Consider the following 14,501-nt stretch of genomic DNA (forward strand, 5'->3'; position numbering starts at 1 on the left):
AGAGCAAAAGAGATGGTTCCTGGCTACCTTGCACATGGTATATTGAAAGAAGGATGAATATCCACACAGTAGGGTGGTGTGCACAGTGTCATTTATTCAAACAGAGACATTGTCTGTCCTGGTTACCCTCCTGGTTAGGAGCCCTAACCAGGATAGTAACCAGGACGTACACAGCTCCGAAGCCTACAGGCCCACCAAGGACCCAAGACTGGGACCGCCTCAGCCTAGACAGGACCCTCAACCCTGGACATCTTGACACAGGACATCAGAGACCCCACTACCTAAATAATAGCCTTGATAAAGACCCTAGAGGTCGAAACACGTGTCACCTGACCACTGCAAAAACTCAATGTCTCTGTTTGAATAAATGACACTGTACACACCACACTACTGTGTGGATATACATCCTTCCTTCAAAATACCAAGTGCGAGGTAGCCAGGAACCGTCTCTATTTATTTTGTCAGGTTAGAACAATATGTGCATGGTTTTTCTAGGCGGAAAACCATGGACAACACTTTTCCAAGGAAAATGATTATTTTTATAGGGTTTGGAAAAGGTGAACGTTTTAATTCCAATACTCCTACCCTCAATTGATTTAACTAGGGGTATGCACACAATTTTCAAAGCAGCAAAAAGGTTTGGTTTAGTCTTTGTACAGGGACTGCATTTGTTGCTGTCCACCGCCGAACACCTGAAGCCCCCCAGAAATGAATACTTGCGTTTCAATGACGGTGAGGTTTCCACATGCCAAAAAAGGATTTATTCCTGAAAGGATATTGAGCCGCTAATATTGATGGAATATGGATAGAACATTAAATGATTTAAATAGCACTTTGTGGGCCTCCCTACAAACACAGAGGATTTTCCTTGAGGGGTAAACTGAATTTGAACCCATCATAGTGGGCAGAGATGCCCACTTTATCCTCACATTACAATGTCCTCCAGATGTGTTCGCTTCTTTCCAATTCATGCTATAGTCATCCTATACTTCTGGCATGTGGGACCTGTGGCAGGGGTGAGGAGGGAACTACTGGCCACTTCTGTATAATGTGTAATCCTTCAGCTTGGTGCACTTTCTCAAGGCCATTCACTTTGATATAGAAGCTACTACTTTGTGCCTCAAGATCAATGGAGATTTAAGGTGCCATTTTTGGTTGAAGCTCAAGTAAGGTGCCCTAATTGCCTTTGGCTTCTAAGGTGTAGCTAAGTACATGTTAATGCCAGCTAGAGAGCACCAGCCTATTGTTGTAAAGTGGGTGCAACCGATAAAAGACAGGATTCACATCTTGCCTTCCTCTCTATTCCAACTAAACCAAATCCACCTTTCACTTACAGGGCCTAGTGCCAATAGGCCCCCAAATAGAAAAAGTTCTGGTGGAAATGACCCTATTACATTACTTTGAAGCAGATGGGTACCAGTGAACAAGTACAGTTTCATTATTGGGCTTAAAAGAACAACCTAAAGCTCAAACAATGTTTACATGGCAGCGATGCCAAGAAGGAATCGTTCTCAATCCAGCACTGTCCTTCCCCTCCATGAAGGAATGGCCTGCACAGCTTTGGGACCTTTCAGTGACTGACTCACAGGAGCAAAGTGAGAGACGCTGCAAGCATTGAACATGGTATTTATTCTTCAGGAGCAAAATAACAATCCGAATGTTACAAAAGTGGAGAAGAAAGTCCCCAACAGATCTGGAGTGGCACTGATGGTCTACCCCAGGATGGGCTCTGTCCTAAACGCACATAAACTTGTGTGTATTTTTTTATTGAAAATCCGCCTCATGAAATTTCTACCTCTGCTGGCAGTATTTCTGAAAATCTACCCAATTCAGAGTAAATCTGGTGTTATTTGGCAAATACCACCTGATTTCCCGTTAACAATCAACTCGTAATGGGGCCCTCAGTCTGAGTTTGTTCTATGGTGCGGGAGTCAATACCAGAACTGATAGGGAACGGGGGCTGCGAGGGGCATGCTGACCCCACCTAGACTTTATAGACACAAAAGAATTGGCATATCCTGTAAGTGAAAAAGGCATGCGTGAGACTGGCCCACAGTGCTGTGGTGGCAGGACTATACCAGCCTAAGGTCTGTGTTATAGATGCGAAAGAATGGCAAGATCCTGGCGGTGAAGGAGGCATCGGTGAAAGTGTAGAGGTGCTCCACCGTGCCAGCGTTGTACACAGATAGCTGCTTCCCTTCGTAGTCCACATAAACCCCAATCTTCATGGGCTCCTCACGCAGGTTCAGAGGTGTCCATCGAGGGGAGGTGAGAGCCCAATACTTACCATCATCTCCGGATACACCCCAGACTCCCGCCTCGGGTGACCATGGGATGGCATCCTTTCTGTTCAGAGATTCTTCTGCAACTCCCACCATCCATATACCCCCCACCTGAAGCACGTCCATCTCCCAGTAACCTCTTCCCTCTGTGAATCCCTCTCTTCCCAGCACCAATTCATAGTAGGTGAGTCTCTCTGGATTGTCTGGTAAGGTCTGTGGTGTCTTCGTCCATCTTACACGCTTTCCATTTTCAGACAGGGCGAGCTGAGGATGTGCTGTGTCTGGATTCAGGGTCACTGGCACTGCAGATAGGAAACAAGAATGCATTGAGAGTTAATGTCAGAAAGCCACAGAGAGAATGCGTGGGGGGACCCGCCACCAACAGAGGAGCCGAGGGGGCCTGGAAGGATGAACCGAAGCTGCAAGAAAAAGGTAAGATGGCTTTTTATCTTGTAATATGATGTGTGTTCTGCATGTGTGAAGTGCGTTTCTGATGTATCTATGTGAATAGTGTGTGAAAGAAAAGTTATGTGATGTCTGTTTTTGAATGTTCTGGGTGGGTGTGTGCCTGTGACGAGAATGCAATGAGTGGACGTAAGAGAAGGTGTGAGTGACTGGTGGGTGAATTAGAAGTGATGTGATGAGTGTTTTTGAATGTTCTGGGTGGGTGGGTGTGTGCCTGTGTAGAGAATGTAATGAGTGGATATAAGAGAAAGGATGAGTGACTGGTGGGTGAATGAGAAGTGATGGGATGTGAGGTGTGTTTTTGAGTGTTCTGGATGGGTGGGTGCCTGTATAGCGAATGCAATGAGTGGATGTAAGAGAAGGTGTGAGTGACTAGTGAGTGAATGAGAAGTGATGTGATGTGTGTTTTTGAATGTTGTGGGTGGGTGTGTGCCTGTGTAGACAATGCAATGAGTGGATGTAAGAGAAGGTGTGAGTGACTGTGGGTGAATGAGAAGTGATGTGCTGTGTGTTTTTGAATGTTCTGGGTGGGTGGGTGTGTGCCTGTGTTGAGAATAATGGATGTAAGAGAAGCTGTGAGTGACTGGTCGGTAAATGAGAAGGGATGTGATGTTATGTGTGTGTGTTTTGAGTGTTCTGGGTGGATGCCTGTGTAGAGAATGCAATGAGTGGATGTAAGAGAAGGTGTGAGTGACTGGTGGGGGAATGAGAGTGGGGGAATGAGAAGTGATGTGATGTGTGTTTTTGAATGTTCTGCGTGGGTGGGTGTGTGCCTGTGTAGAGAATGCAATGAGTGGATGTAAGAGAAGGTGTGAGTGACTGGTGGGGGAATGAGAGTGGGGGAATGAGAAGTGATGTGATGTGTGTTTTTGAATGTTCTGCGTGGGTGGGTGTGTGCCTGTGTAGAGAATGTAATGAGTTGATGTAAGAGAAGGTGTGAGTGACCGGTGGGGGAGTAAGAAGGGATGTAATGTGATGTGTGTTTTTGAGTGTTCTGGGTGGGTGGGTGTGTGCATGTGTACAGAATGCAATGAGTGGATGGGTATGTGCCTGTGTAGAGAATGCAATGAGTGGATGTAAGGGAAGGTGTGAGTGTGTGACTGGTGGGTGAATGAGCATACATTTAGTAGTGTGTGTTTGAATGTTCTGGGTGGGGTTTGGTGTGTGCCTGTGTGATGAATTCAGTGTGAGTGAATGCGAGAGGAGATGTATGGGCGACTGACTGGTGGTGAAAGGGGATGCATGTGTGTTTAAGACCCTGGGAGACTGGTGGTCACTGGAATATTTTTGCCACATCCTTTATTGACTTTGCATGTTTTACTGGTATTTCTGGGCAGGGCCAAGTTCATGTGTGCAATTCCCGGTATCAAGTAATATTATCCCCACCAAAAATATTGCTCTATATATGGTCGTCGGGAACGGCCATAGGCAATATTTTTAGTGGGGATCATTTTTGGGGTTATTGGTAGCAGGGGTTGCCGGGGTGTCCCCCACTCCCTTTAAAATAATATGGAGGTTGCGAGGGTGTCCCCCGCAGGTTCCATGCCTTAATATCGCCACAGAAATATGACGATATTTTTGTATGGTGATATTTTTGCGGGGATATTAACACATGGAACCCCATTCCCTGGCTAGACTGGCATTTTGGTGCAGTCAGTCTAGCCATTGCTTACTATGGCATGACATTTATTACTCTGCATCTTTATAAAAGCAAGCATGATAAGTAGTCTTACCTCGCTAGACTGATGTTTTGGTGTAGCGGCCTGTATTTTCTTCACTGTAGCACGACATTTTATTAACTGAGCATCTATAATGAATCAAGCAAGATAAGTGTTCTTATGGGTCTAGACTGGCTTAAATTGGAACCAGTTTGGACAGGTTTTCCTATTGTGACATGTCACTTTTAATGACCAAACCAATGGGAGTATGTTCTTACGTAGGAGTACGGGCATATATTGGCAGAGTCATTTTTGTGCCCATTGCCAGTAATGATACTATAAAAAACATCTTAAAGCGAACCGGAGCATGGTCATATATGGGAATACTAGCATGTGTTGGTGGAGCCAGCATGGAAATATATAGGCACAGCCAGCCTAAGCATGTTTTTTATACTGGCATATATTGCAGGGACCGGCATGATAATGCCATGGGAAATGCCCTGTGCACCTTTGGTGACTTGCATCTATTGTACTTTTTGTTCATGATTTACCCTACACCCTACAAAACCGATTGTTGCCATTTTACCCAAATTGTTCCAGAAAGTGTGCTCTGTAATGCACCATTTTAACCCATTATTAAAAAATAATTCTCTGGGAGAGAGAAGAATACCCCCGAAATCCCCCAAACCGATTTCCGTTAGTTCGGGCTCCCTCGCAATGCTCTGTTGCAATCACATACTTGTGGCAAATATTTACATCCTCCAAAAAAACAACTCACCAGACACCACCTGTGGCTGGTATAGTTGTGGACCAGGCACCGCCCCCTTCTTTCTGTGTTACGTTACAGATTTAAGCTTTGATTGAAAATCATATTTATTTCTTTCACTTGCAGTAGTGCATGCCCCTGCAGCGGCATAATCATCATGGACATTGTGCACGCGTGGTGGTCCGGATGGGCCCGGGGTGTGGCGTGCCCTGTACTGTGTTAATGGGCTTGTGGGGGCCCCCACAGCATGGCTCACAGGGAAGCTGCCAAATCTGGTGCTACACCATTGGGCACCACTGGGTCTGACAAAGGGGTAGTGTGCAGTGCGCGCCTTGAAGTCTGTCAGTGAGCAGCAACACGCGGGTGTTTTTAATTTAAAATAACTGCGTGGTGCCATGGATTTATATGTGCAGCAATGATATTACATTAAATGATGTTTTTTTTAAAGTCGTCTGGCACCCAGTATTACGCTCAGATAATAAAAACTATGGGGGATCTTAGGTATATTGAAAGAATCTTTCCCAGGTGTTAAAGTGCAGAAAAGATAACATTATCAGGTGCACTCCCCTCTATGCACGCAGACCAGTCTAATAGGTTTCTTCCATCGTAGTGGTAGCTGAATCATAGATACATTTATAACCAGGGAATTATTTTGATACTAAATCCTGGTCAATGATTTAATTTTCAGGCCTTGCTTGAAAAGCATTTTTCTCCTGGGTAAACCACAGTGCACGCCTCCCCAGGTCAGTGCTTTGTTGGGTTGGTTAACACAGCAACGCCACAGATAACACGTGTAGCTTATGTTAGAGATTACGGCTAAACCTGTTACAAATACTGCATTATGTATGTTTTACAAATAGACCCTACGTCGAATCGGGAACATTACATTCCCCAAATGTGTAATCATGGACAAATCGTGCCTCCCTCCGAGCCTCAGATCTGGCTGAAATGAGAGAACCTGGAAACACGGGTGCTAAACTCATCTTAAAAACCTGAAGGTCGTTTGCCATCACTTCCTGTAATGTCACTTGGGGCGGGGTCAAATTGCATCACTCCCTTGATGTCATCAGGGGGTCCAGGGTCGTATGATGTCACTTCCAGTACCCCTGGCATTTTGGTGAAATGACATCCCTGCAGACATGAGTCAAAAACCATCACTAATAGGCGCAGCCGCCAAGAGTGCGTTCCCCCATTGGCATATATGCTGCAGAGCCAGCGTTAAAATGTCTTCTTCCTGTGCAAAATACTACCATATATTGTGGAAATTGCACACTCCTCATGAAGTAGGTTTTAAAGTGTCAATGCTGGCCCATATTGTGGGAAAAGGAATCAAACAAATGTGTACAGGGGGTGGCCTGTTATCTACAGCCTTTTTTATGTTACCCAACAGAACCGACTGTACAATTTATGACTTGTTCCCCAACTTTTCTTAAAGATTGTGCAGTAAATGCACCATTCTTCCTTTAATTTTAGTCATTCCACGGCGGAGAGCCCCTGCCTCTGGCGCCCTTGCTTGGTTGGCATTTCCCCACTATGCTTGATCTTGAGTGGGAAACAATAAAAGAAAACCATTGGCCACCACTGGAGTTCTGAGGTAATGCTGGGGCAATAGGACCATAAAGTAATAAGGTGGCAGACAAAATTACCCACAGAACATAATGTATCGGGTATTAGAAACCTGCGTACCTTTAATGCAGAAGATGGAGTGAATAGATCCCACGGAAATGACACAGATTATGCGTGGCCCTGTGAAGTGGGTCTGTATGTACAGCAGGAACATGGATTTTATGGTCACTATACAATACAGTGTGTCTGTAGGTAAAGCAAGGCCTTATCATTTAAATGTAATCAGAGGAACTCTGCATGGCAAGCCAAAGAACCTCTGGGACCCTTTCATTAGATGGAAAAGGCCACAGAGTGTAGATGTTTGACTGGCACCTGTTAGAGTGTGTATAGTGACATGGGTTGTCCAACTCTGGGCCCCGATGGTGGGAATCCTGACGGGTTTTCCCGATACACCACATTCATATTCATGGGGAAAAATGTGCTTACATTTAGAATCAGTGTATGCAAATTGATCTCATGAATATTAATGAGGAGTATCCCGAAAACCTGGCATGGATCCAGCCCTCGAGACCTGGAGTTGGACAACCATAGTATAGTCCACGAGACTGAGTGGGCTTGCAGTGCTTCCGGCAGTAGTTTATGTAATCGGAAAGAATTAGGGACTTTTCTGGTGTTGGATGTTAAATGAGGCAGAGATACTACGCTTGGTGGCATATTGATAGGAGACACATTACAGGCACCATATTCTTCTAGCATAATGACAAGTGTAACAACTTGGCAAACCCAATTAAATGCAGTGTGTTCTCTGAAATTTCTAGCCCCTTCCTTTAATGCATTACATCTAGAGGATCAATTTAGGTCTTGTCTAAAATCCCTCTTGGAGCAGTGACATTTACATAGCTTTAAGATCTCACATTCCAGGGGCTTGTCTAGACCTGGAACTATGTTGCCTTCCCCTTTAACAATTCCTATATGGCTGTGAAAACACTGCAATATATATTTTGAAGTATCACTATCCTATCTAGGGGCTACATCCTCACCTCTGATGAACTACATTGAATGCCCTGTTTGTGGCCAATACATTCAATTCTGACCACACCGGATCGGCATTTGCCTTCATTGTTTGAGGAGGTGTGTGCTGTAATAGTGAAAGTTTGCTATTGTGGCTGTAGCTGCTTTCAGAAAAGACCATACACAGATGAGTAGAACACACAGGAGTGACACAGCTAAACAGCTGAGATCTGGTGAGAACAGATATGGAGGGTTTTGAAACCTGACCTTTTACAGCAAATCTTGCTCCATTAACCACAGTTGTAGAATTTAGTGTTTTTGTCCTCAAAACTAAATTTTCTGACCACATAAAGTACCTTTTTGACTTTCAAAACCATGCTCAGTGCACTCCAAAAGTGCAAAAAGTCTGTCTCTTACATCCTGGGGATATGCGGATGATACCCAGCTCATTTTCAAGCTACCTTCAGCCTCATCTTCTCCTTCCCTCATCTCTGACTGTCTGCTATCCAGGAGTGGTGTGCCGCCAATGACCTCTGCCTTAATGCCAGCAAGACTGAGATTCTCCTCATCAGCACACCCGCTCCCTCCTTTCATGTAGCTCTCTGGCCGGCCTCTCTTGGCCCTCTTCCTGCTCCCACCTCCAAGGCTAAAAACCTTGGAGCCATCTTCAACTCCACACTCTCCTTCTCTCCTCACATCTCTGACGTCTCTAAGAAGTCAAACTACCAGCTGCACCTCCTCAGAGGTATTCTTCCGTTCTTCTCCTTCCCCCAGAAGCTCACTGTCTCCAGAGTTCTGGTTCTCTCTAGGTTGGACTACTGGAACAGCCTCTTTCTAAATCTTCCTCCCTCTACTCTCTGCCCTTTGCAGCGCATTCAGAACAGGACTGCAAGACTTGTCCTTGGCCACAAGCCCAGGGATCGTATCTTCCCTGGACTGAAATCTCTGCACTGGCTCCCAGTGGCTGCGAGGATTAAGTTCAAAACCCTAAGCATTGTCCACAAGGCCTTCTGGGGCATGGGGCCTCAATACCTTCAACTTTCTCTTCCTAAATATCTGCCTTCTCGAGCTCTTCGCTCATCCGCCTCCAACTCCCTCAGGGTCAGTCGCTTCTCCAAGCAACGAGTTGGTGGCAGATCTCTTTCTTCGGCTGGGGCCTCCCTCTGGAACAGCCTCCCTTAAACTTGACGAGAACCATCTCCAGTTCCGGAAGCACCTCAAAACCTTTCTCTTTGCTTCTGCTTTTTCTCCTCCTCTCCCCTGCTGACCTCGTGGCTGTATCCGGAGATGCACTGGTTACCTGGACACCCTCTGATCTCGTGCCCAGGTCCCTCCTCCACCAGAGTCACACACCTGCACTGCTCGCCTAGCTACCCCTGCACTTGGGGACTATTTATGTATCCCTACAGTCCCCCTACAAGCCCTTGACACAATGTCTGCACTTACCCATGCACTTGCCACATGCTGGCCGTTACTTACTTATTGTTATTATCTATTCCCATGTACTGCACTGTCCCTTCCCCCTTCAAACGCACTTGCACAATCTGAATGACACCTGGCCTAGTAGGATCGATGTCTGTCCTCCCTCTGTTCCCTCTCCCTTGCCTCGCCGCGCCTTGAAACACTTGTGTAAAGGAGCATTATAAATGCCATATGATATCATATCACTGGCGCGGGACAACAGAGAACGAAGGAAAAAAAATCTGAATTTCTTTCTTTCAGACGTTGTCTTTCTTGAGACAAAAGGGCTTCTTGAGCTACAAAGTTGACAATGTATCTCTTCCTTTGTGCTTTATGCTTTTGGCCTTTATCTGGTGTTCCGATCGATAAGGAAACTGTGAAAAATCCCTTCTCTTCCCTTTTTTGCTATTGCTAACCCTTGCTTTTTTAATAAAATGTATAACATTTCTATATGCAGGAGAATCGGGATGCAAGCACCACTTTCCTAACTCTGTAGTATTGAAGATCAAGAGGGAACTTGGTAGAATTGTCTCTCATAACATTTAAGTGAAAAATATTGAACAGCCCATAAAAGCTTGATTCTTTATCCTGGGCTGTGGACCGGTGCAACAGAAAGCTATCCAATAAAATAAATATATCTCCCATAGTTTATATAGTTTATAGGACCCTTGCCCCTGACCTACATGCAGGCCCACCCTGTCATGAAAACCTGGCTCCAACACACAGGGAATGACTGCTTCAGAGGGGCAGCAGAGGTTTCCTTTGTACACCTGCTCCCTGCTACCCCCCCCCCGACTCTCTGGCCAACCTCCTTGGGCCCCCTCCCCTTACCCTCTTGTGTGGCTAAAAATCTTGGTGTCATCTTTGACTCCTCACTCTCCTTCTCTCCGCACATCACGGACCTTGCTCAGCTCCACCTCCTCAGAGGCATTCTCCCTTTCCTTACCTTCCCCCAGAAGCTCAATGTCTCCAGATCTCTGGTTCTCTCTAGGCTGGACTTCTGCAACAGCCTCTTGCTTAATCTGCCCCTTTCATCCCTTCGCCCTCTACAACTAATCCAGAATAGGGCTGCAAGACTTATCCTTGGCCTCAAGCCCAGGGGCGCATCTCTACAGCCCTAAAATCTCTCCACTTGCTCCTGGCGACCACAGGGATCAAATTCAAGACCTGTTGCATTATCCACAAGACTATCTGGGGCCTGGGATCTCTACATCAAGCTCTATCTCTACCTAAATACCTCCCTGCTTGAGTTCATTGGCCCTCTAGCTTCAACTCTCTGCAGGTCAGACGCTTCTCCAAGCAGAGAGTCGGAGTTAAATCACTTTCCTCGGCAGGAGCCTCCCTCTGGAATTGCCTCCCTGCCACTGTCAGACTTGAGCCGGATCTTGTAAAGTTCCATAAACTTCTAAATATGTTCTTTTTCACCAACCCCCGTGCTAATGTCCCTCTGCTGCTGCGACTGGTGTTTGGTCCCTTATGAGTCTTACAGGAGCCAGGCCCTCCTTAACCAGTCCCCGGCCCCCCAGCATCCCTACCAGCACTTGCCCTTGGGTCACCCTTCCAGACTAGACTGATTTTGGTCCTCCCCGTCCATCACACTTTCCCTTTCCCACCTCCCCTGCACTTCCCATTCATGGCTCCCCTCAGCACTTGCTCAGCCCCCTGAAACACCACTCCTGCACTTCATCCCCTCAACCCCCTCCAGTCCTGCCCCCCTACTTCCACCCTGCCTTGCACTTTTTGTCTCTGCACTTGCATGGTACGAATGTCACAAGGCATAGTACGACCATTACTGTTGTTTTTTCCCTATGTCCCCCATGTCCCTTTTTGTCTTGTGGTGCCTGGAAACACTTGTGTATAGGCACCATACAAATGTCCAATAAATAAATAAATAAATAAATAAATAAATACTTAAATAGAAACCAGCCAAGCTCTGTCCAAATACTCACATACTAGCCACGTTCATTGTAACACTTTGTTACACTAGATGAAGAACTATGGATGCCAGGAGGATATCTTAGCTCAGTATTTGATGCTGTTTTAAGTCACCGTCAAAGCGAACTCACTGAGCTGCTTGTCTAGTCAGCACAGAGTGTACTCTTTACACTCTGAGTACCCAATCCTAAGGGAATCTTCACTTGGCATATTTACTATACGCAAACAAATTGCACACATTGCTTTTCTGATCTGCCCTTTGACTATTCTTGGTTAAGGTGCTTGCATAAATAAATATACGTTTATCCAGGCTGGTGATTTATTTTACATTGAGGGGCATAAGTACTCCCCCCCCCCCAGTTGGCATAAGCAAGTAAAAGCACTGATCAAACCCACACCATTAAGGGATTTCGGTGCAGTGGGTTTCCCCACAAATAATTTCATTTCTAAATAATGTGTTGAAATGGTGCATTTTGCAGCTCAAATGTTAGATAGCTTGGGTAGAAAAGTGATTCTATGTACAATCTGTGCTATTAGGGAACCTTCAATAGATGCCAGGTCAGCAATAGTACACATTCATTTTGCAATACATGTCCATGATCCCTGTGCCGAAGGTACCCCAAGGAACTGTGCTTTCCCCAATTTGCTTCAATCCTTACTTATGCCCACTGACTGCTCTAATAATGGTCTTGAAAAGTGTTAACTATAAACAGGACACACACATCTTTGTGCAGGTCTACGCTAATGCAACAGCTGTTAATCCCAACAACTTTCTTGATTGTATTAATGCTTTAAATATTTGGATGAGCAATAATGAAATTGTAGCTTGATGCCCACAGCTAGACCCCTGTCGTCAACCTTTTCCTTCCATGGGGTTCGTCCAGGGTTGTCCAACTCTGGGCCTCAAGCGTCGGAATCCTGATGGGTTTTCAGGATATCCGGCATTAATATTCATGAGGAAATATTTGCATGCATTTAGAATCATTGTATGCAAATTTAACTCATGAATATTAATTGGGGTATTCTGAAAAACCGACATGGATCCTGCCCTCTAGGCCTGAAGTTGGACAACCCATTTAGACAGACCTATACTTGCAGCAATAGGTCAACCAAGTGATAAAGACTGTTTTCCTGCTCTTTCAACTTCACAAGTTGTTTCCCTATGTGGACCACTCTCCCAGATGCAGGGTGCGACTGCCCTGGTTCCCCCACAACTAGACCGTACAAACATAATCTACCCACATTCCTGATCTACAAACTTCAGAGACTTCAGAATGTGGCAGCACAATTCTTTACAAACACTAGATGGCTAGATTTAAGATCTCCTGAAATATCCCTGCATAATGAAGGACCAGACTTTCTCAGAGATAGAACATGATCTCATGTCCCAACCAGAACACGCCTCACCAGAGGAAAACGACTGTCAGTGACCCCAGCTTTAAACTTTCACAGGTGGGCGGTCCCACCTTTTCATACCAGGTTCCTCTGCTCTGGAAATTCCTCCCAATATCTCATAGCAGTTGAACAAACAAGGTTTAAAATACATATATAATACATCAAGGTTTAATGTAAAACAGGGTCAGCAAGCGAGTTTTAAAGACCTGGCAGTCCTGACTCTTCCAAGCTACTCTTTCCTGTTGCAGCTAGCGCTGTGAAGCCCACTGGTGGCCATTAGGGCACTGTATAAGTGATGTATTAGTTACTTACCTAAAATCTCCAGCATTGGTATCTTTCATAGATTCACATGCTTGAATATTCCCCGTTGTCAGACCGGGAATCGTCAGTAATTTAAAAATAAATATATTTAAACTTTTGCCATAGGAAAAAGCAATACTGTTTGCCCATTATGCCTGTAAAGGCACTCACTGAAGTAGTCCATGCACCTCATTTTGGTGCCCTTTGACCCTAACTAATGAGGTGACAGTGCTTAAGCTCCACCCCAGGCAGACATCTTCAGTTTTTGAGCCCTGATAGTGACTGCTATAATTCCTAAGGAGCAGCTTCAACTGGGAGGCGGGTGGGCTCATGTGAATCTATGAAAGACACCAATGCTGGAGAAATACAGTTACAGGTAAGAAACTAAGACTTCTCCAGCATTGGATCTTTCATACATTCACATGCATGAATAGAATACCAAGCAGTTGCCGCATGCCATCTATTTCACTGAAGCAGACATAAGTCAGTAATAGTACCCACAGAGAGTACCGTGAACCCATTATGCATGCTTGAAACATGAGGGATAGGAGGGAAAGAACAATGGCTGTTCCTATCTCACACAACCAGATGTTGTAGGACTGCTTATCATACAGCTGGCTCCCTTTCAAGGTATTTGTTTGTAAACAGCATACTTGGCGAACGTATGGAGAGTGCTATAGGTAGCTGCCCTGTATATGTCCTTTATGGCCACTCCCGCCTGGAATGCCGTTGAAGAGGCCCTCCCTCTGGTCGAATGGGCAGAAGCTGTACAGGTACGCAGGTTGCCTTTCATTTTATGGTAATGCAATTTACCACCCATTTGACAAGGCCTAGTTTGGAAATGTGTTGGCCCTTACACAGCACAGCAAGTGAAACAAACAATCTAGGAGGCGCTCTCAAAGTGATGGTGCGCTGTAAGTAGAATTTGAGTGCTCGCGATAGATCTAGCGAGTGCAAGATGCGTCCTGCGATGGAAGCATAATTGCCAAAGACAGTTGGGATCCTGGGGGGAGGGGGAGGCACTTGGGTGCGGTCTCTAAGAAGACTGTAAACGTAGACGTACGATCTGTACATAAGGCTTGTAGTTCGCTGATTTGACTGTTGATGTGATCGCCACTAAGACAGTGACCTTATCAGAGAGGAAATTAGATTGCATTTGCGGATTGGCTTGTAAGGAGGAGCTGTTGATGCCGTCAAAACTGTGTTGAGACTCCAACTTGGAGTCAGTGCTGGCACTGGTGGGAAGGTCATCAGCAAACCCTTCATGAAGGTTTTAACTGCAGGGTTTGAGACAGATGATATAACTCTGGGACCTCTGGTGATGTCCGAGAGGTATACCTTGACAGAATCCTGCGATCTGACAGTTGTAGCTAAGTAAATCAGGTCGTGCAGCAATTTGCTTAGTGATGCGGACCATGGGTCAAGCTGTTGTGTCCCACCTCTGGTTGTAAACCATTTTCCTTTCTTTGCATGTGGCGAGCGTAGCGGCCCCCTGGATGCTCAAATAATATCCCAATATCCAACTGTCAACGTTTCGTAGTTCAACAACCAAGCCCTGAAAGAGAGAACACCGCCAGGTTTAATGAAGGATTTGCTTGTTCTGTTGCGCTTTGTGCACTCTGTTATGGATGGGCGTGGGATTCACCCCATGTAGGAGAATTG

General features: G+C 45.6%; 1 protein-coding gene across 4 annotated transcripts in view; it reads right to left on the bottom strand.

The window, feature by feature from the left end:
- Positions 1-1,609: 1,609 nt before the first annotated feature.
- LOC138581426 (butyrophilin subfamily 1 member A1-like) overlaps positions 1,610-14,501 on the bottom strand; it is a 366,089-nt gene continuing 353,197 nt past the window's right edge. For all 4 annotated transcript variants that reach the window (XM_069652748.1, XM_069652746.1, XM_069652747.1 and 1 more), the window contains one exon: positions 1,610-2,584. In XM_069652748.1, the coding sequence (XP_069508849.1) occupies positions 2,073-2,584 (512 nt within the window). In that variant the 3' untranslated portion in view covers positions 1,610-2,072. The remainder of the gene's footprint in view (positions 2,585-14,501) is intronic.

This window comes from Ambystoma mexicanum, chromosome 3p (assembly GCF_040938575.1).
Source record: "Ambystoma mexicanum isolate Mex_15411 chromosome 3p, UKY_AmexF1_1, whole genome shotgun sequence".
Lineage (NCBI taxonomy): Eukaryota > Metazoa > Chordata > Amphibia > Caudata > Ambystomatidae > Ambystoma > Ambystoma mexicanum.